This window comes from Sus scrofa, chromosome 1 (genome assembly GCF_054392235.1).
Source record: "Sus scrofa isolate SSC_HxYL_T2T_F1_AM1 chromosome 1, Sscrofa_HxYL_maternal_Yorkshire_Landrace_v2.0, whole genome shotgun sequence".
Lineage (NCBI taxonomy): Eukaryota > Metazoa > Chordata > Mammalia > Artiodactyla > Suidae > Sus > Sus scrofa.
In genome coordinates, this window is record NC_139383.1 from 216861209 (window position 1) to 216888371 (window position 27163).

The window sequence follows — 27163 nt, forward strand, 5'->3', positions numbered from 1 at the left end:
TTTGACTGCATTTTCCCCCTCCATTTTCCTTCCATATTTGATTATGATTTTTTCAAAAGGAATAATATTTTTCTATACAGACTAATATTTGATAACCTTTAAGGGCATGACTCTTGACTTTTGTAAAGGGAGTTCTTTTTTGGGTCACTTTGATCAGTGACAGGTCGAGAATAACCAGAAACCCTTTGCTCATCTTCTCTGTTAATCTCTCAGAGTCTGTAATGTTGTTTTGCCCATTTTAACCTCATGCAGTATTGTTAAGAACAGAAAATAAGGCCTGCTTTTAGAAGTTTTCTTTTTTTTTTAATCACATTTTTAAATGGTAACTTTTCTGTTTCTCTAAATATTTTGTGCATAGGAGAGAAGAGCAAATAAAATTCTTTGTAGCTACCTTAGGCTATGCAGTAGTGTAATGTATTTTGAAATCTTTTCAGAAATAAGACTAACAGGTAAAGGGCTAGAGCCCACATTTTACACATTTCTTGAGGCATTTACCTTTTATTATCTAACCTGTTTCAAATAAAATGTAGATCCTTAATAAGATCTCTTTTCAGACACAAGTGAAATACTAAGAATTATAAATGACTTTGAGCATCATTATGTAGTAATTTAGGATTCACCCAATGATGTAACAAAATTAACAACATAATTTCATTGTGAAACTGTGTCTTGTTAAAGAACAACTGTCTGACATTCTCCTACAGTTGCTTTATTTAACTTCATGCAAATATTATTAGTAGTGACATTTTTCTATTGTGCATTAGATTCTCTCATTAGCATGATGTGTTAGTTATCACCAGAGAAATCATTTCCTAGATAGGTAAGGGGCAAACGAAGAAAGCTAAAAATTAAATCAATGATTTACAATTAATACCAGAGCGTCTGCTCACCAGAGATATGAGAGAGTAAAGCAAACTTTCTCACTAATGTAAAATCTAGCCCATTTCGGAGAAATGATAAATAAAATATATTGTCAGAAATATATAATCACATTGCTGGAATCCATTTAAAAACATGTTCGATATGAATTTTTTCCCCAGTAGTCTTTTAGTTCTTTCTATTCATATAAGCAAACACAGTTTCTGTTGGTTGAGTCTATATTTTCAAGTGGAGATAGTGGTTTTGTCTGACTTCCTACCTGCCTCCCACACCCAAATAATTGGAATGTTTATTAACTAACAGTTTAAAAAGCTCATGTACAGTATTTCTTATAAGCCAGATGCCTAATTGTATATCGTTGTTTGATTCTTCTTTCTAGACCAAACGTACATTTTTATTCTAAACTCTATCCCACTCACGTAGCTGTCCCTTTTAACGTAGGATGTATGTTCTTATTTAACCAGAGCCCTGAGTAAAGCAGTTGATAGTTAATGGTCTTTGAAAATGACTTTCATTGCCAGACATCATCCATCCCTTGGTTTCTGCACTTTTCCCTCCTCCCTTTTTACTCCCCTTCTTACAGTTGGTGTGTTTTAGTAATCATGTCTTACTGAAAAAGGATTAAATTGACCAAACTTACCTCTTGATGCTAAAATAAATATTTACATTAGGAGGCATGTAGTTTCAGCCTGTTGAATTACCAGGCTGCTACCTCCAATTTAGTTCCCCTCTCTAATTTGAGTGGTAAAATGTTTTATTTTGAAGTCTTAACTGTAGACATATATTCAAATATAATTCTTACCATCCATTCTCATAATGTCATACTCACATATGAATATTTGGATAAATTGTTAAAGTACAAATTGCAACATAGACACAGGTGCCTGTCTGTTGGCCTATACTTTTTAAGTCTATGTATGACATGCAGACTTCACTTAACAGATACTGTCTAATTAGTAACGCAAGGGCAGAGTAGCAATGGGAAAGTAGGAGGCTTTATATTGGGTGTTTATCTACCTGTTAAAGCAGATAAAGCATACACAAACATACTCGCAGGTGTGTATGTGGTATATATTAAAAATCTGCACAGATTTCAAGTTTATTTTCAACACCATATGTTGACTTTGAACATAGTAGATGATCATTCTGAAATTACTTTTCTCATATTTGTATTATCTGCAAATGGCAACCATGTGTATGTATGTGTGTGTGTGTGTGTAATTTGTAAAAGCCTTTTCCTAAGGTGAGTCAGGTAACCACAGTTGAAAAATAAATCCCTAAAGGTGCAGATAGCTTATCTATATAATTGTTGTATTTTTCTATAATTATATTTATGAGTATATCTTAACAGTCACTGATAAGTCCAGTTACTCATCGTGACTTTATGGAGATCTGATTAATGGAGTGACAGGGCAGGTTGGGGCTCCCACAGCACTGCATCCTCCCACTCCTGTGTCAGGGTTAAGAGCTTCAGCAAATCCTCCCTAACTAATTAGATGCTGAGTAAGGCACCTCGGAGAAGTTGGGGCAAAAGTGAATGGGTCACAGCCAAAGCAGGGTTGCAAGGACTCCAGTGATAGTGAAAGTATTAAAGTTTGCCAGGTCGTTGTGACACCGGGAGCTGATTCCAAAAGGAACAGGCCGTTATAGATAGTGAGCTGGCGTCATCCACTTCAGTGAAAAACAAAAACTCCAGGGCTTCTCTCTCCCGGCCTTACATGCATGACACACACTTACCTAAAGAAAGTTAGGTTAGGCATCTGCCTTTATCAGTCTGCAAAGCTTTCGAGGGGATTTTCCCTATAATCATGAAGAGCTGATGACTTTATACAGCCGAAGAGGTATTTTCTGAACGTGGGACTCTTGCTTAGAAAACATATATATAAAAACAACTGAGAGAAGGAGGTGGGATTTGCCTTTAGCTTGTGTCTATAACGTGAATCATCCTGTTTGAATTGACCTAGGGATTAACTCCTTTTTTTTCCCCACGGAATATTGTCAGGGAACTTTGCAGAAGCAGGGAGAAGAGAGTGAATTGTGGGGTGGCTCTTTTCGTAAGAGAAATGTATTCTGGGAGTCCCTGCTTGTTATTGTCCAAAAAACATGGGATATAATGGTTTCAAGGTTTCCTTTCACATGAGGTTTGGAGCACAGTGTGTTCTGTGAGTAGAATAAATTCTTGCCCACTTGAAAATCCTCTTGTACCTTTTGTGGTGTGGTTTTGCCAATGCATAACCACCCTTCTCTGGGCCTTAGGGAGAAGATTGTTTGGGGATCGGAGGAAATGATTGATCTCATTCCTGTCTGCCAAAGCTGATGCCATTTTTATTTCCCGAAAAGCAGCTGGCTTCCACATTTTGCTTGGTGATTCTCTTCTAGTTAAGGACCAGAGAGAGGAGGAGGAAGGGAGTCAGGACCCTTTTAAGGCATTTGGACATCTATTTTTAAGCTTTAGCGAAGTAAAAGGAGAGGCATGATTCAGGAATAGCAGCCTTGGTATTTTGACATAAAAGCAAAACACTGGATAGAAGAGGGTTTTTTTCCCCAAAAAGATACAATGTAAACAGACACAAAAAATAAGATTAAAAAACTTTCTGAGCTGTTCAAGCTCAGAAGTTTTAATATGTGCCGATGACATCCTGTAAATGATGCCTGGGGCTGCGACATCCTAGGGTACCTCCATCTCCTTGCTAAGGATGACCTGTACTGCTTTCTCTCTCCCCAGGTTTAAAAGAAAGTTTAGAGACTAGGAAAAATAAAAGTATTGATTCTTTTTTAATTTGTACGTTCCCTGTAGGAAGCCTAGCAAATTTCATAGTGTACATTCAAACCCTAAGGTGAAAAATTTATGACTGGAGTTCATTTGGGTGAGTGCCGTGTGCGGTGTCCTGCTCAAATGCTCTGGGTAACATTTCAGTCCATAGAGTCAGAGATGAGGAGAAGGGAAGAAGAGCTCTATCATTTCTTCATTCACAGAGCCTTTCTTAATGGAAATGCTTGTGGAAAAAACGCATTAGTCAAACTGGCTAGCTTAGAAATCAAATTCTCAGCTTATTAATCATCATTCCAATTAAAAAAAAGAATTGATCCTTTAACAACAAAATAATATCCTTTTGTTTTTCTTTAATTAAGCCCATCAGTTTTTCATTTCTCTCTGTTAAGAAAATGAAAATAATCTTGAACGGTAGGAAGTTAGTCATTGAAACAAGGGTTCTCTTGAGCCTTCCTGACATCTTATTTACTCAGTATTTTTGGACTGCAGTGTTACTTTGCTACTGTCTTTAGGGTTTGTGTGTTGTTGAGAAGGGGGTTGTTTTAAGTCTCATTTCTGTTTGGTTGGCAGCCATTTACTTAATGACCTAAATACGTGGTGTGGTTAGACTGTTCCCACAGACCTGTTTTCTTTCTCACTTTATTATCCTTTCCTCTCGCCTTTCTTTTTCTGGATTTCTCCTCCCTTCACTGGCTCTTTTTGCCCTAACGTGAAGGAATTGGAGTGCACCTGAAAGGCAGCAGGAATAAGGCACCTTCTGCCAATATATCCCTCTGGCAGAGGGATGGGAAAGAGGTGCCACCCTTAGATATGGTCCTTAGCCTGGAGGTGCTGACAGGAGGACTGTCCTGAGTTCTGCTATGTAAGGGTTTCTTTAAGTCAGGGCGTGATAAAAACGTGTAACCAGGGGCCCAGGCTTATCATTCAAAGGCGCTGAAAGGCAGCTCAATTGGATCCTTTGCCTGTGTTAAGAAAGTACTTAGCTGAAAAGAGATTTTGCGTTTCTAGTTTTCTTTCTTTTTTAAAAAAGTAATTCTTGGCTTTACCGTCTTGTGCATTTAGACGTATATCTGCACAAGAGAGCATTTTCTTCAAAGGAAGGAAGGAGCAAAACATGTGAAGTTTCCTTCATTAGGTTGAAGGTGGTATGACTCTTGAGATCAACTGCAGTTAGTAAGAGTTAACTGAAACATTTAACAAAAGGAATCGAAATCATGGCAGAACTAATATTAATGAATGACATTATAAATGGAAATTGATAACATGCAGTATACATAACACAGTGAGAGGAGATTCATTGCTGTTTGGTATTTCATGTATTTTAACTCATGGTCTTACACAGCTGAGAGACTGTTAATGGACAAGACTGAAAAATATTATTCTACATGGAAAAGACTTCCAGTGCTGGACCTGCTGTGCTTTTGTGTGACTGTCATGAATTTTTCAACTTTATTAAGGTGTCTTTTAGTGGCTATTTGTTCTCTAGACAGTTTTTCAGGACTCCTACTTGATGATCAGAATACCTCAACCTGGGGGTTTAAAAAGAAACATTTCAGGATAATGAATATTTTACATGCCAACAATAATTGCTTTCAGCTGGCTAAATGTAATAATGAAACTAATATCAAAATGAGAACCTCCATCACTAGGGTTAATTTTTTTCTTCCATTACAATGTAAGCAAGAAAGATGTCGTCGACTTCAATCATTAAGATGACTATTTGGGGCACCTAATCAGGCATAGGTAAAGAAAGCTGCCCACTTTGATGCCCTCTGCCAGTGCTGGAGGGCAGTGGACATGACTGGGAGGCCGCTTGAAAAATAATGGGCAAAATAATACACTGAGCAGATGCATAGAAAGTGTCTTTGGAGTGAGAATGCCTCCCTGTTGACCTCATGTCAGAATTTAACTCATGAGTCAGGTAGGTTATCTATTGCTATATCTCTTTTTGCTTTTCTTTTGATTCTTTCTTTTTGTAGGTATAAAAATTAGAGTACCAGAAAGAACCAAAACCAAAGCCCTGCTCTAGACTTGGTGGAAAGACTTACTGTCTTGCTGTGGAAAGAATGCAAAATCCCACATTGCCACTGGCAGTGCATTTGTGTGTGGTGGGTAGACAGGCAGAAAGTGTACACCTTTCCCTTTGTTGGTTGTAGAAATTAAGTGATTCATTCATTCATTTCTAGGTCTGTTGAGGATTTCTTAGTGGCTGCCTCAGATGCAATGAATATACGTATGGATGGCTCACCCTACAAAGAAATTCATCATCTTTGGAATCCTATTTTCATGATTCCTTACTTTGTAGCTTGTAGCCTTTTTGCTCCTTGAGGGTAGCTTTTGGGTGAAGCTTAGTGTCATTTATTGGGAAATAGCTTGATTGATTATTACTTTGTGAAGGGCTTTGATCAGTGAAAAGCTACAGTTATCTTCCAATGAGTTAGAACTAAGCTATAGATATCTTCCAATGAGTTAGAACTACGCTGAGATGGAGATACCAAGATGAAACTCTGACTCAGACTTCAAAGATCTCATCATTTCCCTTCCCAACCACTTTTTTTTTTTCTGTTTTCTTGGACAACTTTGAAAAGTAACCACGGGACTGAATGAATCTTAAAGTATGTTACCAATCCTGTCATCTGCTAAATGGAGTTCATTGTGAAAAGGAATTTTTCCATTTTCGCTTGATTTTTGATGTTTATTATAAATTAAGTAGGAAGGGATCAAAAGAGAAGGCAAGCATCTGGGAGAGCTTGTTTCAGTAGCCAGCCTGGAAGCTGAAACCCTGGCTTCATACAGGTGAGATGTGTTATGGGAATAAAGGCTTCGTGCATTTAATGAACCCCGCCTGCCTGTCAGCTTGGTTTTTCATGCACCATTGTTGTTCAAATAAGAAAAAGAGAGTGTTCACAGCCTGTGGTGAGATTAGAGTAATGAAAATGAAGTGTTAATCTGTTGATAGCAAGCACATCTCATATACTGCTTCCTGGGCTACATTCAGGCATGTATAATATATTCCAGGTTTTCTCATGACCAGTGAAACTTGGATGCTTGTTATATTAAAAACACCCTTTTGGTTAAAAGTGAAAAGTTGGTAATTTTTGCTTGTGCAAGTAGTCATTTTTAATTTCTTCGTAGACCAGCTGCTGCCTGCCTTCTGACCATGCTGATGACCCACTGTTCCTTATCTGATCTGTATTCTTGCTCTTTTGGTCTCTTACTCTCGCTCTTTTTTTTAAACAGATGCAGTATGTTGAAATGAGTCTTAGCATAAGCCTAGTTTGAGATATGCTTTCTTAGAAATCAGTAATTAATAAAAAGAAGGAAGGAGTTAAGTGAACATTATACCTTCATCTGCATAGAATACAGAGTAAATAGTAAATCACATTTTCAATATCTCAAGCTTTCTTATCTTAAAACAATAAAGTGTAGGCAAAAATCACCAAAGTTCCAGATTCTCCTTCTTTTTTAAAAAAATGTTATCTCCTATGTTCTTTTTTCTTAACTCAATGAATTTTATTACATTTATAGTTGTACAATGATCATCACAACTCAATTTTATAGCATTTCCACCCCAAACCCCCAGCACATCCCCCCTACCCCCAACTTGTCTCCTTTGGAAACCATCAAATTTTCGAAGTTTGTGAGTCAGTATCTGTTCTGCAAAGAAGTTCATTTTATCCTTTTTTTAGATTCCATATATAAGGGATAGTATATGATGTTGGTGTCTCACTGTTCAGTCTAACTTCACTTAGCATGGTAATTTCTATGTCCATCCATGTTGCTGCAAATGCCATTATTTCATTCCTTTTTATGGCTGAGTAATATTCCATTGTGCATATGTACCACATCCTCTTTATCCACTCCTCTCTCAGTGGACATTTAGGTTGCTTCCCTGTCTTGGCTATTGTACATAGTGCTGCAGTGAACACTGGAGTACATGTATCTTCTTGAGTCATGGTTTTCTCTGGATAGATGCCCAGGAATGGGATTGCTAGATCAAGTGGTAGTTCTGTTTTTAGTTTTTTGAGCAATCTCCATACTGTTTGCCATAGTGGTTGCACCAGTTTACATTCCCACCATCAGTGTATTAGTGTTCCCTTTTCTTCACACCCTCTCCAGGATTTATTATTAGTAGACTTTTGGATGATGGCCATTCTGGCTGGTCTAAGGTGGTACCTCATAGTAGTTTTGACAGGTTCTGCTTCTAATTTCTTAATTTTTTTCTCTTTTTATTGCTTCTAATTTAATTTTTATTTTATATTGGAATATACTTGATTTACAATGTTAGTTTCAGGTGTACGGCAGAGTGATTCATTTATACATGTACATATATCCACTCTTTTGGATTATTATTCAATAATGAGTAGTTCCTTGTGCTATTCAGTAGGTCCTTCAAATTTCCAACATAATGAATATTAAGGAGAATGCTTCCCCAAAGGAATACATTACGTTGTTGTTCAGATGTTGGGTCTAAAACCTTATTTATGGAGATCATAGGGCATTTTTTTCTCTTTTCCTACTCAACTGGGTGTTAAGGAATTCAGTATGATCATTCTGATTTTGTGAATTGTTTACTTAAAGTTGTTCAAGTTGTTAAGAATCAAGAGAATTGGGGGATTAAAGTCTGATTGTGAAGTAACTTTGGCATGTTTTTAAGGGTTACTTTCTTGAGGTAAGAATGGAAGAAAAATGCTTCTCTTTGAGGAAGGAAACATCTAATTAAAAAACAATCTTCTGAGGATGTGGGCTGTGATGAAACATAATTTTAAAACACTATGCTAAAGTTGATTTACATTTTATTCCTTTTTTTTTTTTTTTTTTGGTCTTTTTTGCTATTTCTTGGGCCGCTCCCACGGCATATGGAGGTTCCCAGGCTAGGGGTCGAATCGGAGCTGTGGCCACTGGCCTATGCCAGAGCCACAGCAACGCCAGATCCGAGCCGCGTCTGCAACCTACACCACAGCTCACGGCAACGCCGGATCGTTAACCCACTGAGCAAGGCCAGGGACCGAACCCGCAACCTCATGGTTCCTAGTCGGATTCGTTAACCACTGCGCCACAACGGGAACTCCCATTTTATTCTTTTTAATAAATTGGGATATGGCTGGTCTCATAGCCTATTTAGTGCATTCTGAACTGTATACAGTATATCACAGGGAACCTGTTGATATTTGTTGAGGTGAAAAGATATTTTCTTTCCTTTACTAATTAGAGTAATTTGTAAGATCTGTTAATAGGTAGAAATACTGTGGTGCTGTGGTTGTTTGGAAATAGTGAAATAGAAAAGGTTTTTTTTCTTTGTACTTGCTTCCAGTTAAGAAAAAAATCAAATAGAAATACTTGGTAACTTTGTCATAGACATCTGCTTTTAGGTAATAATCATTTTAGAAGAAATATGCCATGACTTTTGGGGTCATTAGAACCTGCAATAATGTCTATTTAATATAAGTATAAATGTCAGATTGTGGCATACATGTGGAGCCAGTAAAGATGAGTGTTTGCTATGATAATACTCATGCATCCTAAATGTTGACTTTTAAAATTTACCTTGAAGATGTATTCTATTTTCATATTAGGGTCAGTTTTCACTTAAGTACATGATCGTTCTCAAAAGGAAGTACAGAAGTGTTAACATGTGAAGGAACAAAATGGATATAGCTCTGAGTAATAGTTGGACCTGAGCATCTTTTCTGGGCTGCAGAGAAGAATGTGGTTGATTGAAAACCTGTGTAAATGTTCGTTGAACCACAGTGTATGACAAGATCAGATGGGGATTTTGGTTTTTAAAAATTTTTAATTATGAGAAGAAGTGGTCTTTGCTTTGCACTTGCAACTATATTTTAAAAGAAAATCTGGAGTTACTGTCGTGGCACAGTGGTTAATGAATCTGACTAGAAACCATGAGGTTGCGGGTTCGATCCCTGGCCTTGCTCAGTGGGTGAAAAGATTCGGCATTGCCGTGAGCTGTGGTGTAGGTTGCAGACGGCTTGGATCCCGCGTTGCTGTGGCTCTGGCGTAGGCCGTTGGCTACAGCTCCGATTCGACCCCTAGCCTGGGAACCTCCATATACCGTGAGAGAGGCCCAATAAATGGCAAAAAGACAAAAAAAAACAAAAAAAAAAAGAAGAAAATCTACCTACCATCTTAACCTTGGGTAAGTCCATGAAATAAGAAAGAGAAGATATCCTTCTCTTTTTCTTCCACAAACTCTGTAAACTCTCTCTGGAGTAGTATGACATTTTAAAGATTAGAAGTTTCCCCAAAGGGCCATGAGGAAGGTAAATGAATGCAGTGGAGTGAATCTTATGGGGACTGTGGTAGACCAGAAGGCTGGTGTGTTGTGTCAGCCACAGTGAGGTAGCATCTCCCTAGCTCCAGCCTGTTGTTACCAGGTGGGAATGCAGGCCCAGTATTGTGAGGTTCTCTCCTACCCCCTTAAAAATAAAACCAAAACAATGGGAAGTCAGAAATCCAGATTTTTATGTGAAATCTCCTGATTTTTAAATCTTGGCAGCCTTTTTAAATGTTTTTAAAAGTGTGTGGTCCAAACAAAACTTGTCTGTAGGCTGTATTCAGCCTACTGGCTGCCAGATAGAATCTGTTGTAGATAATATTTTAATGGATGAAGATAATAGTTCCATTGCATGTGAGCATTCATCTTGGGAATTCCCCACTGGAATGAATTGAATTCTTCATTTTTTTTTTAATTAAAAAAAGTTGAGTAAATACATTTTTGGTGCTGATAGTTTTGATGCATAGCCTCTTTTCTTCTGACCCACCTATAAAAGAAAAAGCAAACATTTGAGCAAAACAGAAAATGACCAAAGGATTTTAATAAAGGTAGAAAAGTAAGAATTTTAGAATTTTAGGGAAAAAGGGGGCAAGTTTGAAATTTTGAAAAGAATACCATGATTTGTGTCAATCATTGATGTAGATGAAAACCTGAATTCAACTACATAAAGCTTTCCATCTCTTCTTTAAGCAGTGGATTCTTGGCCCTGAATCTTTGTGGGATGTCTATAATTTACCAGGCACAGGGAGGAGGTGGGTTACAAGGGGAAAACTTCCAGAGCCAATATTTTATGCAAGTTTCGAGAAAACTTCATTTATATTGTATACAATGAGGTGTCACTGTCTCTAAATTTTTCGAAGGGGCTCTTTAAAAGAAGTAATCTATTCATAATTGAAATTCTCTAGGCAAATTAGATGTCAACATTTTCAACAGAACAGGTAATTAATTGGTTTGAATTTCAAACTGAAGGTCATCCTGCTATTGATTTTCGTGGGACCGGGCAACAAGAACACCTTGTTAAAATGATCCACAAATGGAGCCTAGGTGTGCCTAGGTTCTATCCAGGGTCTTGTTGAACACCATCCATCCCTGGACAGTGTCACACACCCATCAGAAGGGAGTTATCTCTGATGTAAACATAACAAGCTGTTGGTTTGCTTCCAAAACAGCAGAGAGGAGCTGAGCGGGAGGAAAGACCAGAGATTAACAGTTTGTTTTCTAGGAAGTCAAGTATTTCAGCTCAAGTGACTGGTGCAGCTTGTTACGAAGCATCTGTAAGTGTGTCAGAATGACGTTGGTATGCCGTGTTCAAGAAGTTCAGCGTCAACACAGCTGTGCCTTACCACTTTCAGAACCTTTCAGCTGGGAATTAGGTGAAATCTCTTTAATACGGGGGAGGGGAGCCCTGCAGTAAAGAGGGTGGTGAGAAATGGAGGATGAAAGAATATACACCATTTTAGATGCTCTTAATTTTTATAAAGTAACATGTGTGCCTTGTATGTGAGAAATAGTTTTATTGTTTCATGTGCCAGGCTGTTTTAAAGCAGTCATTTCTCTCCCTGCTCTGTTTATACTTCTCGAGGATGGTGTAATGTGAAGGTAACATGAACGAGGTGGGTGGCACACACTATACCTCTCTAAACCGGAGTAAGTATTTTAATTTTAGCTGTGTTAAGTTGGAAACTTAATGCAGCTTCTTCTTATGGTTCAAAGTAAAATTCTTAAGAAAAAAAAAGACAGGCGAGGAGGGTGTTGGGGCCTTCTGTTTTAAGTACCCTGGAGTTGTTAATGCAGTTGTTTCCAGGTTGATGAAGTTTTGTGTGTAGGCCTGACAGTGGCACCAATCATCCCCATTAAGCCTTAACATTCCACAGAGCCATTTCCAGTTGATGATGATCTTCAAAGCCTGCTCATCCCAAAGAGAATATCAAGTTGAAGCATGTCACTTTGCCATAGTCACAGTTGATTTTCTTAAATCAAGAAGTACCTTTCTTGAATCAAAAAGGCTGACTTTTCTACAGGTGATCCTTGAAGAAATCTCTGGGTCCAGTGCAGTCATTTCTCTAATTGTTGCCCTCATGAGTGGTCCATCCATCTTGTTAGCAGTGGTTGGAAACTACCCCAAGTAAAGCAGGGCTCCTCACAGTTGGTTAAAGGTCTGAGATTATGCCAACATTCTTTTTCAGCTTGAGTCTGAGAGCTCAAGTCATTGATCCCGTTTTACCAATTCCCGGTTGGAATTTCATTACAGTTTTTAGAAATGTACTGGAGAGTGGAAAAAATGCTGATGCTGTCCTAATGCTTGGGAGTTGTGCCTGGGGAATGAATATGAGGGCTGCTCAACCTGATCTCAAGGTGCACAGCTTCTCTGCTTAGGAAAAGGAACTTCTCATTTCCTGACTGTGAAAGGCCTACTCTTTTGGAAGCTCCTGGTCTTTTAGTTCCTACCTCAGTTAATAAACCACCCGGGTCTGTCTGTGTCTTGCATCTCAGAGATGGAACTTGACGGACTACTCAGCATTGCAAAGGTCACCCTAAAGCTATTGTCAGAATACACTGCCCTTTGTTGCTCAGTGATTATAATGCTACTGTAGCAGTTAACTGAATGTATTTGACTGAGCTGCTTTTCCAGAATGCCATATTATCTATTTATTTCTTTTAAACACCTGATAGAATGCCCATTCACAAGCTGTCTTAAGTGTATTTTCAAAAAGCTTCTTAAAGATACTTGAAATACCAGTGCTCTGGCCACCAGAGGGATAATATATAAAGAAGTGTGTGTGTCCATTGCATTGTTTTGCTTCGGTGAAAATATTTCTAAGTCGTTCTCATCTTTTAGAGTTTTCATATTATACAAAATGATAATGCTCCAACAAATTCGATTAGAATCAAAGGTTTTCCAAAAAGTTTCCTTATGTTATAGCTTGTCTTCAGTCAGTGCAGCAATGCTCAAAACCATGTTAAGGAATGACACTCTTTTGAGGAAAAAATAAACCTTATAAAGCTTCATTTCCTTTCACGCTGCTTCTCACAAATATAAAATGTGGAACGAACCTTTTTGGTTTTAGGTTGTAGCTTTAAACAGAGTGCAGAAGGGGGGCTCACCATATTTTTATGTATTTAAATTTACTTCATTTTCTTACTGAAATATTAAATTCAGAATTACAGAGGAATAACTAATAAACGATCAAGCTCCTTATTTGAGGCAGAGTTTTATATTTTGCGTGCTTATGTGGATTTTGTGACAACAGTGAGTCTCGATACACTTTCTAGTACACCGGGAGCATCTTTGCCTTAGCTCTCATTTATGTAAAAATGAGTGAAGATCACAAGTGCTAAGGTGCTAAAAACTCATTATTTTCACTTATGCATGTACTTTCAACTCACTAATACGTGATTTGCCACATACCGTTGCCTCTTCCAGTTTGGTTTGGTCCTAATTGGATTGGTTAAGCAATTTAGGCATTTAAAATTACTTCCTCTTTGGTTTCCAAATGAGTAAGTGAAGACTCAGAGAAATCCCTTGAATTTACCTTTCGCTGTCTTTGAATAGAGCAAATTCTCTTCTAGCCTCCATTCATGCATCCATTCAGTTTTTTCTTATTGTGCTAGATAAGCATATTTAAAACAGAATATATTCCCTCTCTCTCCAAAATAACAGAATTTTTGTTGCAATAACTCAGCAAGCAAATGGAAGTAAACAAAATGATATAAAATACAATGGTTAGCATTAAGTTCAGATAGTGAACAATATTTGAAAACAAAATGTAGCCATAGAGTTTTGTGTTGTATGACCTAAACATTTGTTGAAAGATGCTTTTTCTTTAACCCAGAGGTATGTTTATCTTAGAATAATAATCATTTCATGCTGTTCATTTTTTTTTTTTTAGTTGACCCATTCTCCAGACCTTAAAAAAAAAACTTTTTTTAAGTGGATGTAAATTCCATTTTAATTGGACCCGTGCAATCTAATACTGCAACTAGCCAGGAATGGAAGAAACATGCTGGAAGTTAATACAACCCAAATCAACCATAGCCGGATAATTCCCCTGATCTTTGTAACAACCCCCTTCCCCACCTCCACAATTAAATGACCCTGTTGTTCTGGAGTTTCAACAAGACATTTAAGGTTCATTTAAAAAAATGATCATCCTTTACAGGATTCTTTGCTCTTGCATTTCTCTTTCTTCCTTTCCCTTGCCACACAGCTGTCACTGGTATAGGAGAAAGATTGGGGGGAGGGGAAGAGGAGGAAGCCCTGTTCAAATCGTGTCACGTAGCACTAATTCATCTGCTCTCATTAGAGGGAGCGAGGGACAGCGGTGATGGCCAAGAGCTGCACTCCACACATGACACGCGAACAGTTTGGGGAATAGAAAATTGCTTTCTCAGGAAGCCCAGCCAATTAAGGACTTGACCATATTGAATGTCAAGTGTTAATTTAGGTTTTTCTTCATTTTCCCAGTAGTAATGCGGGTCCTGTGATGAGCAAATACATGTCAAGTAAAAGTTGATTGCATGAAGGACCTGGGTATTATATGTCACTGACAAGTCACAAATGTACTGAAGTCTTTTAACCCCTTAGGTGAGTTTGGTGGGGGAGGGGCAAGGGGAGACTGGGATTAATGTTACCATAATGATAAGAATAGATAGTTTACTGGGGATAGGATGGATGGGGATGGACAGTCATGGTAATTCATGCAAAAACCAGGGACGGGCCAAATCCTACTCTCAGGGCATAGAGGCCCTTGAAAGGCATACTGTATGATTCTTTGCCATTGCAGCCATAGCACTCAGAATTTATGTTCTGTCTCCTAAGATTGTATGAAAAGGGAAAGTGATGTACTCTCTGGTCTTGATCTAGGAAATTCCTTATCAGCTTCCCTTGAAAGAAAGAAAACATTAAATAATCATACTATTTTGGACGTTTTAACCTTGAGCTCACTGCAAGCTCTACAATTTCTGCCTATTTATAATTTGTTTCTAGTCAAGTGTTCATTTCAAAAAGTGACTGTGTTATTGTGTGTAATAGAAGAGATGAAAAACATGAGATTGAAAGAACATTTGTTTTCTGTCATGCGTATCTGGAAGGTGTTTAGCCAATAGGAACTGGTAGAAGGTCTATCATTGTCTTTCATTTCTTTTGGTGCCCAGTTGTAGAGGGGAAGAGATTCAAGCTTCAGTGACTGAGGGAACTTTGCCTTTTTTAAACTAAACGCTGGACGTTGCCCATCACGTATAGCATCTCATTTCCATTCATCAGCATTCATTTACATATGAATGTCCCGAAAAATAGAGAATGTCTGTTTCTGTAGCAATTGTACAAGTAGAAAACAAAAATACCCCTCCAGTTGAAAATTCTGCTCTGTGTAGTGTAAACAATCTTAAAGGGAAACTCAGAGCATTTATTCACCATCTGCTCTCTTTTTTTTTCTTTATATGTAATAATCACTTTCCCCTTTCCTATCTTTGAAGCTGTCATCTTAATTAAAACATTTTCTCCAAACTTACTCTCTTCTATTTATTCCAGCATTTTAAGACACTTGCTTTTGTGTCTTGACAGTGGTTGCACTTTGAAACCTTGAGTCTGATAATGCTTTTATTTTGGCAGCAAAAAATTCTGAGTCTTCCTCTCCCTCAGGTTAGGAACTGTGCTTCCCTTGTATTAAAAGTCGGCTAAGTTTATATTAAGGAACAATTAGGAAACAAGTTAAGAATCGGATGTTTAATAAAATAGATTTTTCTCAAGAAAGAAATGTCAGACTCCGAATGCTGGGATGTCATATCAGCTCTTTACCACCTCCCTTCCCTGTCTCAAAATGAACCAAACAAAATTAGCATAGTCCTCCCTTCCCTTCCTATGTTGAGGAGCTCTGTCTGTGAAACTAGTGGCATTGTGCATGTACTGTTTAATTACAATCCAATTGTCAGCAGCTTCTCTTCCGCTGGGTGTGCTGAGAGACTTAAGTAAGTTTCCGTAAAGTAAATTCTGATGATGGCAGCTCGGGGCTGCTGATTCAAGTTATTCCTTCTCTTCTGTGTCACTTTTGACGGATGGCACCTAATGCAATCAACCACAGGCCAAGAAAGAAAGCCTTTTCTTGGGTAGTAGTGTTAGCAACTGGACCAGGCGCTCCCCTCCTCCCTGGCCTTCAGATGTTCACTCCTTCCTGCCACCCCCACCGACACTTCAGCCCAAATAGGACAGTGAAAAGAATGGCAGAGCTACCCAGGACAGGCTTTTCTGAAACCTCCATTTCCCAGCGGTGCAGTCCAAGCTGCCTCCCTTTGCGTGTGTTTTTGATAAATTTAAGAAGTCAAATCGCTGACACAGATAGATAATCCAAGTGTATAGGGTGAAGAGTTATAAATTAACACATTATTCCCTCTTAATGTGAAATACTTGAGAATGCATTTTCTCAGTCCCCTGACATCTTACCCAGTGAGGGCTCGCATTGTACTTTTCAAGTGGCATTGATTTGTTAAAGCGCTGAATTAGCATCTCCAGCCAGCTGCCTGATCCACTGTTGTGTCCTGGGGCTCCAGTACCCCCTCTCTTTAGCCATCCCTTGTTTTCCCTTCAGTCTTCCCTTTCTCTCTTTCCATTTCATTCCTCCCCATCTCCTTCTTCGTTTGTCTTCCTTCCCCTTCTTTCCTGTTGCTCATGTTTGTTTCAGTCTGGCTTCACTCTACTCAATTTACTTTTCCTTCCTTTCACTCTTTTATCCTTGTACTTCCTTCCCCCATCTCATCTTACCGCCCCTAAGGGTTGCCCCCACTCTGGGTTTTAGTGTAACTGCCTGTGTGTGTTTGGGAAGGAGAGGGTAGTGCTGATGTAGCCAGTCCCATGGCTCCAGGTAGACTTGTTGAGAAGACCAGATTAAGTACCATATGTATGTTTACGCTCATTGTAATAGGAGTTTTTGAGAAACTGACCTATTTTGCTTTCTAGAAATTAAAAGGTAACTTACAAAACTTGTATTTCTAAGTGAGGTGTCTCATATTAAAGTTTTCTTTTGGTCAAAGGAAAATGAAAAACCCTGATGATTTTCTCAGATTTGATCATGCACATGTACCCACCAAAATATTTCCACAAAACCTTTGGACTAGCAACTTTTTGCAATTCAGTGAACTTACTGATAAAACTTTCTTTTCTGGCTGGTTCTGTACTGTTTAGTGTGTGTATATGTGTATGTGTCCTTTTAGGGCTGCACCCACGTCATAATGGAAGTTCTGAGGCTAGGGGTCGAATTGGAGCTGTAGCTGCAGGCCTATGCCACAGCAATGCAGGATCCAAACCGTTATCAGCAACCTGTACCACAAGCTCACAGAAACACTGGATCCTTAACCCACTGATCAAGGCCAGGCATCGAACTCTTGTCCTCATGGGTATTGGCCGGGTTAGTTACTGCTGAGCCACAGTTGGGAACTCCTTTTTCTGTACTATTCTGATTCCACTTATTTGTATTAGTACAATTTCATATAAAAATAGGACTTCCTCGCTGGACCTTGGCAACATTAAGGTTATAAAATGGCTTGACAAGTTTTTTAGAAATAAGGGTTGGGTTATTGCTTTTCAGCTATATATTTCAAAGTTCCAGAGGAACTGCCTCCCGGTTGAGAGGCTTAACATGTTGCATGTGTGTGATCCTAGACGTTGACTCTTTTCTTTCTCTGGATATTGGTCCAAAATACTTTGGCATCACTGTGTAGATTAATTTGATATGAGCAAAAAAGTGTATCTGTCTGAACTTAAATATATGTTATCCTCTGTAATTTTAATGGCATTGTTTTAAGGGATGCTGTCTTCAGTTTTACTAGGCTTCCCACTAGTAACATCAAAATCGGAATTTGAATATACATTGGTAATAAGTCAGATTACTTGAAAAAAATGAAATGTCTTTATTGCTTTATTTTTATGGATTAAAATGACAGCTTGATTTCAACATTTATGTTTGAAAATGGAAATAATTCACATAGGATTTGATAATGTTTGCTTCTTGGTTGGGCTGATTTCCCATCCCCCTTTCCCAAAGTCAAATATAATTCCTTTAAAAAAAAAATGTAGTTGCTGTCCTCCTAGCTAGAATTAGCATGGTTTGGCTAAGGTGAAGGGATTAGAATGACTCTTCAAGGCATGATAATGTCTGTTTAAATGAGAGGAAAAAAAAAAGTCTTTTAACTGGGGCTTAAGACTAATTCCAGCTACTAAGGAGACAAAAATTACGCTAAAGAAGGCAATTTGGCTGTGTTTTACATGTGCATGTCACCCTGCGTAGAGATCATCCTTTTGTATTTTTGGGCATTCTCTAAGGTGAAGTAAGATGTTCTTCACTTGTTACTGGAAGGGGACGTAGCCTCATTCTAGGAGATGAAAGCTGAAACACCTTCTGCCTTTTGCAGAGATAATCACAGCTCACCTGGCTACAGTTCAGGGTTAGGGACAGAAGGGGGGGCTTGCTGCTTCTTAGAACTGCCTGTGATTATAGCAGAGAGAAGGAATTAGAAGACAAAATAGTAGGGCAGGTTTGAAAGTGAATGTGCCTCATTTGAAAATAGTTAATGATTAGAAAAGGGGAAAAAATGAATAACCAGAAAAGTAGAAAAAATCTGGAAGGCATACTTTAGTGAGAGAGAAGTCAAGGAGAAAGAAAATAGATGTTTGGGGGGCAAAATTAGGGTACCTTATAACTTTTAAAATGAATAAAAATCAGTTCTGTTTTGATTGGTTATAACGGGCCAAATTGGCATCACAGCAGAGTTAAAAATGAAAACATTTAAACACTTTCAACGTGATTTTAATTTTTAATTTTTTGGATTTGTATTTTTCCTTCTTTATTCGTTTGTGGCTTATGTTCCTTGTAGGGCAGACGTCTCTGCACAAGTAGTGAATCAGTATATCTAGGGTTTAAAAAAGCCTGATCTGTTCCTTTGCTGTGTGATAGGATTTTAGCCACATGAAATGGTTCCGTGCAGATGTTTTAAAGTTTAACACTTTTTTGAGTTTTTCTCTCAAATTCTCACGAGAAATCAGAATTATTTCTGTTTTTGCGTTTTGTAAGTCTAAATTAAGTGTCACTTCAATGCGGAAGAACTGGCAGCTTTGATAAGTAGTCCCCAAAGCAAACCAGTTTGTCAGTAATCATAACCTGATTATGAATGCAAATGCAAAGTTTGCTTTTTAAAAAGTCTCAAACAAACAAAGGAAGAAGAAGAACAGACCTCTCTACAACCCAAGGAAAAAGCCTCCCCACGCTTGAACACGGGCCCTTCAATGGTAGCAGTAAGAAGAAGAAAGAACCTTTGGCGCCGGGCCAAGTCCTGTTGAGAGGGAGCCGCCAACGGCCTTGCACAGTGTGTGGCTCTGCACAAGTTCCAGAGTGACACACGCATTGCAAAGCCAGTCACAATGCGAGGGGTCAGGGGTTACGTTCAAGAGCAGGGTGTTGCTGGACCAGGCCAAGGAAGCAGAGGTGGCCCCTCTGTGCGCAGCGTGTGGGTCTGTGTACTCCTTTCCCGTCAAAGCTGGCCCTGCACCGCCAAAAAAGCGGTTCCTTGGCAGGGTTTTATGGCAGGATGATGTAGTCTGTTGTGACTAGTGCATTCCTTTCAGGTTAAACTAGGGAAATGGCATTGTGTTAAAATTCCAAGTCGCATGAATGTTTTATTGCCACAGTGCATTTAGCCCTCTAGGGGAGTGTGTGTGGCGGCGGTGGGGTGGGGGCGGGGGGACTTGGAGACTCAGGAACTATCAGAAGAACACTTCCCTTGGAAAATTTTACCCACCAGCGTGAAGCTGATTTGCTGTGATGGTCACTTAGAAGGGTTTCGCTTTTTCCTAAATTGTGGCTGTTTAAAGTCTGGCTGCCTGGACAATTAACAGCTGAGGAAAATACGACAAGACACACGCAAAGAGGTTGGGAGATAGAGCGGAGGAATGCGCCAGAAAGGAGCTGAGCGGCCTTCTTGTGTAAACTGCCCGAGCAAGGGCCTCCTCCCCGCCCGGTCCCTGTCCCCCCCTCCCAGGGCTGCGCTCTGCTGTCTGCTCTGCCCGAAGGCCAGGAGGAATCTGTTAACCTTGCACCACTGCGGCTCATGGTACCGTATGTTACCATCGCTACTCCCTCATTCCTTCTCACTGGCTGCTGTGTGTGTGTCTGTGTGTCTGTGCACTCTTTTCTCTGTAATAACGGTTTATATTTGAGGGATACAGTTTTGGAATGCAGAAGGTCCAAGTTTGAAACAGCACAAACTTAAGTATGGCACTTTAAAAAAAAAAAAAAATCCTCCCTTGCGTTTAGAAGGGCAAAACCTCATCATTCTAATTCCCCTGCAGCCAGAGGTTTCCAGGGTGATTTAAAATCAGGAATTCTGGAAATTGGGCAGTTTGAAAGATGCAGGTCATCTGGGTTGTGGGTGTTGTAAAGGGACTTTGTTGTGACACCAGGTGAGCAGCTTCAGGGTTTGAGGACATTTTCAGGTTTCGCAGCTGTCTCAGATGTAGCCATTTAGCAGATGGCCCTAACCTCTGTCCCCCTCCAGGGGAAACTCTAGCCTTCTCCCTAGGCTTCACCATCACTGCTCCAGTTTGAGGGTTCTAGTTACTGAGGGTGTGTATGATTTCACTTTGGTTGTAATTGTGCCTGTTACCTGAAACAGCCAGGATTGCTTCATGATTTGATCTGACTCAATTTATGATAGATTAAAATGTGGTTGTAATGAACAGCCTTCTGATTTTGCATTGTGACTTTATAAATATTCATGCATCTGACTTTTTTCCCAATGAATAAGAGAATATGATTTATTTTATGGTTACCTAAGTAAAGGTATCATCATAGTTTGAATTTTAATTTTGTATTTCCTATTTCTCTTTTATTTTCAACCCTTAGTTCTTTGATTTCCTGTTCTTGTTATGTGGCCTTTTCTCTAACTCAGTAATGCATGTATAATATACACACATAGAGTTGTGTGTGTGTGCCTGAGTGTGCATGCACACTTAGTTCTGCTAAAGGCATGCAAGGAAAAACTTTTTAGAGTTGTTAAGATTTCCATTGATAAGTTTTTTAAAATTTAGGTAACATAAATTTTTTCCAAGAATATCCTACCAAAGAAACTATGAGTAAGCCTGTCTGTGTGCCCTATTTATAGAGTGTTTGGTACATGATTTATGTATTTCTATAAAATGATGGTTTTGTCAAGATAGACCTCCTGAGTTTAATCTGATTAGTACTGTCTGTACATGGTTTATTATTTATAAACAAATGCAGTCACATTGTTTATGGAAGGCCTTAAACCAACAAGCAGTCAATTCTATAGCAAAATCAAGATTTATATATGGACTTGGCACTTCAAATTTCAGGTGAATTCATTAGCTTATTTTCCATTATGTTCTAGAGAATACTCAATTCTTTTTATTCTATTGAATGTACTAAAGTGATCATGGAGGATTTTTTTTGATAAATTTTGGTTTCAGTTCCAAATTTTAAGGTACACTTTTCAGAGGAATATTAAGCTTATCACTTTGTGCTGTTTTTTTTAAACATTAAAGTATAGTTGAATTATAGTTTTCAGGTGTACATCACAGCAATTCAGATATGTTTGTGTATATTTATGTATACACAAATTCTCTTGAGATTCTTTTCCCGTATTGGTTATTACAGATTATTGAGTATATTTCCCTGTGCAGTAGGTCCTTGTTGGTTATCTATTTTTTATACATAGTAGTATCTATATATTAATCCCAGTCTCCTAATTTATCCCTCCCCCTCATTTCCCCTTAGTAACCATGAGTTTGTTTTCTATGTCTGTGGGGATATTTCTGTTTTGTAAGTAAGTTTATTTGTATCTTTTTTTTTTTTTTTAGATTCCACTTTTAAGTGATACCATGTGATATTTATCTTTCTCTGTCTGATTTAATTCACCTAGTATGATAATCTCTAGGTCCATCCATGTTGCTACAAATGGTAATTATTCCATTCTTTCTTATGGCTGAGTAATATTCTATTTTATACATGTACCACATCTTTATCCATTCCTCTGTGGGTGGACATTTACATTGATTCCATGTCTTGGCTATTGTAAATAGTGCTGCAGTGAACAATGGGGTGCATGTATCTTTTCAAATTAGAGTTCCCTTTTTTCTAGATTGATGCCGAGGAGTGGGGTTCCAGGATCATGTATTAGTTCTATAGTTAGTTTTTTTTTTTTTTTTCCTATAGTTAGTTTTTAAAGGAACCTCCATGCTATTCTCTATAATGGCTGCACCAGTTTACATTCCCACCAACAATATCGGAGGGTTCCCTTTTCTCCACACCCCTACTCAGTATTTATTATTTGTAGACTTTTTAACGATGACCATTCTTACTGGAGTGAGGTGATACCACATGGTAATTTTTAATGTGCATTTCTCTAATAATTAGCAGTGTTGAATATTTTTATGTGCAAATTAAGAAAAAATCTATCATGTACACTTAAATGATCTAAAAATGTTATCCTGATCATGGAAGCAGTGGGTTTTTTTGTTGTTTGTTTTCGTTTTTTGGTTTTTTTTTTTTTTTTTTTTGCTTTTTAGGGCCTCACTTGCGGTATATGGAACTTTCCAGGCCAGGGATCCAGTTAGAGCTGCAGCTGCTGGCCTGCAGCACAGCCATAGCAATGCCAGATCCTTGCCCTATATACCACAGCTGATGGTAATGCTGGATCTTGAACTCACTGAGTGGGGCCAGGGATCAAGCCCGTCTTCTAATGAATGCTAGTCAGGTTTGCTACTGCTGAGCCACAATGGGAACTCCAGAACTTTTTTAATATAAAGGATGTTGTGTTTATATTCAGTGCTTTCCAGTTTATTAAAATTTTCTTTTTATAATCCAGGAGGGGAAAGAGTGGGAATACTCCATTATCATGTATTCTTAATAAGAAAATTAAAGTTGATTTTGGATTTTTTTCTTTAAAATATTAATACTTAATACAAGAGAGTATTGTCTCTTCCCATTGAACCAGCCATTTGTGTTTGACGTGGCAGAAATCTGACAGGGATTAGGGCACTGTAAAGGAGTTAAATGGTTGGTCCTGAGTTCAGATTCTCTTACTACCTATTAGTCTTGTGACCTTGGATGAGTGACTTTATCCCTAAACTTTATTTTCTTCAATTTTAAAAAAGGGAAAAGAACACTTAGATTGAGAATTTGTCAGGAAGATGAAATGAGACAATACTTGCGAAGCTTAGGTACATGATAGGAATTCAGTAGATCCTGTCCTTTGAGCTTGCCCCATGTTAGGCTTCCCTTGGGAAGCTTCAAATTTTGGAAAGAAGAAGGTAAATATAAATAACATATTTTAATTTCTCCAGTTACCTGTAGGAAAGGAGATAACTAGGCACTGGCAGACAACTTTGTTTCCTTCTCTCTTTCTTTGAGACTCTCTTGTGTTATCCATTAGTCTTGTGTTTTTGCTACTCTGCAGAATTCTCACTGGGATGGCCTTCCTGGATGTCAGAGTGATGCTATTATTTCTGAGATATCAGTTATGGCTAACAGTAGACTAGAAGCCAAGTTGGCAGAATCTATTGAGCTCTGTTTACCTTTGTATCATCAGTTCTAATCATTTGCTTTCATCATACCTTCCTGCTTTATTATACTCATCATCATTTGCACTTGATAATAGAGCTAGAAGTTCCATTACACAGGTTCCCTAGCTTTGTGTTTACTTGTGTTCACGGAATTAATGTTACACTAAAGCAAGTAGTATTTACACGTTTTAGTAGAATTAAACAAAAGTAGCAGCAAGCAACATTCATGTATATCTGGGCAAGTTTTAATTTTATTATTTATTGATTGAATTTTTGGCCACACTCTCAGTTTGTGGCCCCAGGCCTGGGATCGAACCTGCACCACAGCAGTGACAATGCAGGATCCTTAACCCGCTGAGCCACCAGGGAACTCCTGGGCAAAATTTTATATTCATTGACAGTCTTACACAATGCCTGACATTTCATTAAGGCTTTGGGAACTATTTGTTGAGCAAAATGGGCTTCTTTTATTTATTTATTTTTGGGGGGGGCTTCTTATATTGTTTTGCAATCCTGGATTATGTTTTTATCAAAGTAATTATGTTCTTTTGTGTAGTACATTAATATTGTTATAGGTAGTCTTTGATTAGCATTGTTATTTTGCCTAACATCTAGTTTCTTTTAGCCAACACTAGTGTGAGCATACTGCATCTTAAGATCTAAAATAAATATTTAGCTTAGCATTTTCTTTCACCTGTTAGTAAGAGTAAAAGAATGAGGATTAAAAACTAATCATTTTGTAGCTATCTCTAAGCTCACATAATGTGTTAGGGGTGGTATCCACTTTATCTTAGTTATTGCAAAAGCACTTAGGACAGGTACTGTTACTTTCATTTTACTGTCTAAAATCTGTATCCAGCAAGTTTGATCCCGAAGCCTTGCTTTTTCCTCTACCACATTCTTCATCCATCTATAACTTAAGCCGGTTATTAAAACAAAAAAAGAATAAAAGTTAATGGTTGAACCTGTTGGGTTTTTTTGTTTCTCCTTTCAAAGTAAATTTTACAAGGAAGCCAATGTGCAGAACTGATAAAAATCAGAGCTGCTGGAGATGAAAGGGGTCCAGCCACCCTATCTTGGTCCTGTCTTGTAGGCTTCTGCCAGGGATCCATGGAACACCTACTTAGAAAACCATAGTCTAATGCTTCCACACCCTCCAAAAAGGAAGCAGAGCAAAACCTTAGTTTCCCAGTCTGGGAGTTACAGGGTTCGTTTATTATCTTGAGCTTGAAGGTGTAATTATGGGGAATTCACAGGAAAGCCTAATCTGTGCCTCATTTTAAAAGAGAATATGTCTAAGAGAAAAACAGTATTGGATAAATACCAATGTAAAAAAAAATTGGTTAAATCATTGTACAGCTTAGCACATGTTGATTTTCAGAGCACAGATTTTCTGTAATCAAGAGCAGTGTAATAATTTTACTGTGGGATGAGGCGTAAAAAAACTAAGTCACCGTTTTATGTTTAACTGGAGTCTGTTGACAAATGTACACAGACTCTGCTTCAGTTTGACAGCATTGAAAAGTTGTGCTCTAGGTAATGGTATAGCATATCCGTAAAAGATACACACATGCATATAAGAATAAATGTAAGGATGGAGGATATAGTTAGATGTAACTCTGAGAAAATAATGTTAAAAAATACACTGTTTAAAATAAATTGTTTAAAAACTAATTGGTGTGATAATTTTGTAATATCTTTAGAAACTGGGTATTTAAAGATTTTTCATCTGCTAAATTTGTATTGATTTTTGCATAAGTATTTCGTTAGAAATATAATTTCAGTTTTATGAGCCTGGGTCAAGATTGTAGGTTTTAAGCCAGATGTATCTGCGCTTGAATTTATTTCTTCTTTATGCAACTTGGATTCTCAGTTACTTTATTTATAAAATGAGTATCAGAAATGATACCTGTGAAATTTGGCACAGAGAGGGTGAGGTGTGTTGGTTTCTTCTGTTGTTCCTGTTGTCATTAATTTGCAGGCCTTATACACTTAGCATCTCTTTATCAATGATGGTATTTGGTTCTTAATAATTGTCTCATGAACACACTTAGCCTTTTTAATTACCAGTTTAAAAAATACTTGTGCCAATCTTGCAGAAGCTTACTTTTGTTGAAAATGAGTGGAGAAAAATTTCCCCTTTCTTACTCTTCACTGAGAATCAGTCATTGAGCAGCATAATTCCAAAATCTTATGTGGCTTTTGGGTACTTTATGAACCTTTTTATGGTAACCCAGAAGCAAGGCAGAGATTGAATTAATGCATTTCCATCAAGGGACTGTTCTTTTAACCTCCTTTCTTCCACCTAACCCATGTGTGTTTTTCTAAGGGACTGTTCCAATTCGGTACGGAGGTTGCCACATACAGTGGGGATGCCAGCTCATAGATATGCAGGTTATTGGTAAGTCTAAGAGCCTTTCTGTCTTTAAAACAGAGTAAAAGGAAAATTAGAAATGACAACAACTAAAATAAAAATGCTCCACAAACAAAAAAAACCAAAAAAAGCCTTTTTTTTTTTTTCTGAAAAACCCAATGCAGAACCTAAACTTTAAAACTGACTGTTATTTTAAAAGTTAAAAAAATTTTCTTTACAGCTTTTATAAAGGGTACATCTTCATTGTAAAGATCTCATTAAGAAAACTTTAAAGGAGTTTCCATTGTGGCATAATAGAAACAAATCTGACTAAGGATCCATAAGGATGCGGGTTCTATCCCTGGCCTTGCTCAGTGGGCCAGGGGTCTGGAGTTTCTGTAAGCCGTGGTGTAGGTCATAGACGTGGCTTGGATCCCGCATTGCTGTGACTGTGGTTTAGGCTGATTTGACCCCTAGACCAAGAATTGACATATGCTGTGGGTGCATCCCTAAAAAGCAAAGAATTAAAAAAGAAAAAGAAAACTTTAAAGAGAATAAACACTGCCAGAAAGACTGCCACCAAAGAACCATTTTATTAACACCTTTGTAGTCATCTTTCTTTGTTTACGTGTGTATATGTATATGGATAGATGGTAGTTACGTAAAAGGTTAATGGATGGGTGACTTCCTTTTTAAAAAAACTCCATCTTGTCATAGATATCTTTCCGTGTCTGTAAGTAAAGATACACGTCATGATTTTTAGTGGATTTTTAATATATCATTTTACCATAATTTATTTAGTGAGCCCTTGATGTGGATATTGAGTTTGTTGCCAGCTCTTGTCGTCTACAAAGAGCGGTGTTTCAATATGAATATTCTTGTTTGTACTTGTATTCTTTTTTCCTAAAGGTGAATTCTTTAATGTGTTGATCTTGGGAAAAGAAGTATAATTTTGTACAGTTGAAAACAGTGGTTGGCAAACCTTTATATAAAAGGCCCAGATAGTAAATGTTGTAAGTAACCATGTGATTTTTGTAGCAACTATTTAGTTATGTCTTGGTGGCCACAAATAGCCCTAGACCGTATATGTAAAGGAATAGGCATGTCTGTCTTTCAATAAAACTTTATTTCCAAAAGTAGGCAGCAGGGTAGCATTTGGCTCAGAGGCTGTAGTTGCCTACTCCTGACTCAAAACAAAGGAGAAACTGAGTAGGACTGGAAATTTACGCCTAGTTGTTTGTATGCTGCTTTCATAGTACCTTAGAAATATCTTCTCATTTCAGGTCAATATAATGGGTT

At 38.0% G+C, this 27163-nt stretch overlaps 1 protein-coding gene across 50 annotated transcripts in view; it reads left to right on the forward strand.

Annotated features, from left to right (window-relative positions):
* Window positions 1-27163, forward strand: part of BNC2 (basonuclin zinc finger protein 2) — a 448897-nt gene that overhangs the window by 146102 nt on the left and 275632 nt on the right. For 12 of the 50 annotated variants that reach the window (XM_084984833.1, XM_084984694.1, XM_084984850.1 and 9 more), the window contains exon 3: window positions 25841-25912. The exons of 25 other annotated variants lie outside the window; for them this stretch is intronic. Coding sequence is in view for 9 of the 25 variants with exons in the window: in XM_021063360.2 (XP_020919019.1) it covers window positions 20040-20042 (3 nt within the window). In the remaining 16 variants the exon portion in view is untranslated. Of the gene's footprint in view, window positions 1-19705; window positions 20043-25840; window positions 25913-27163 lie in introns of those variants that run through there. 13 more of the 50 variants (XM_021063360.2, XM_084984813.1, XM_021063366.2 and 10 more) reach the window with 2 other exon arrangements.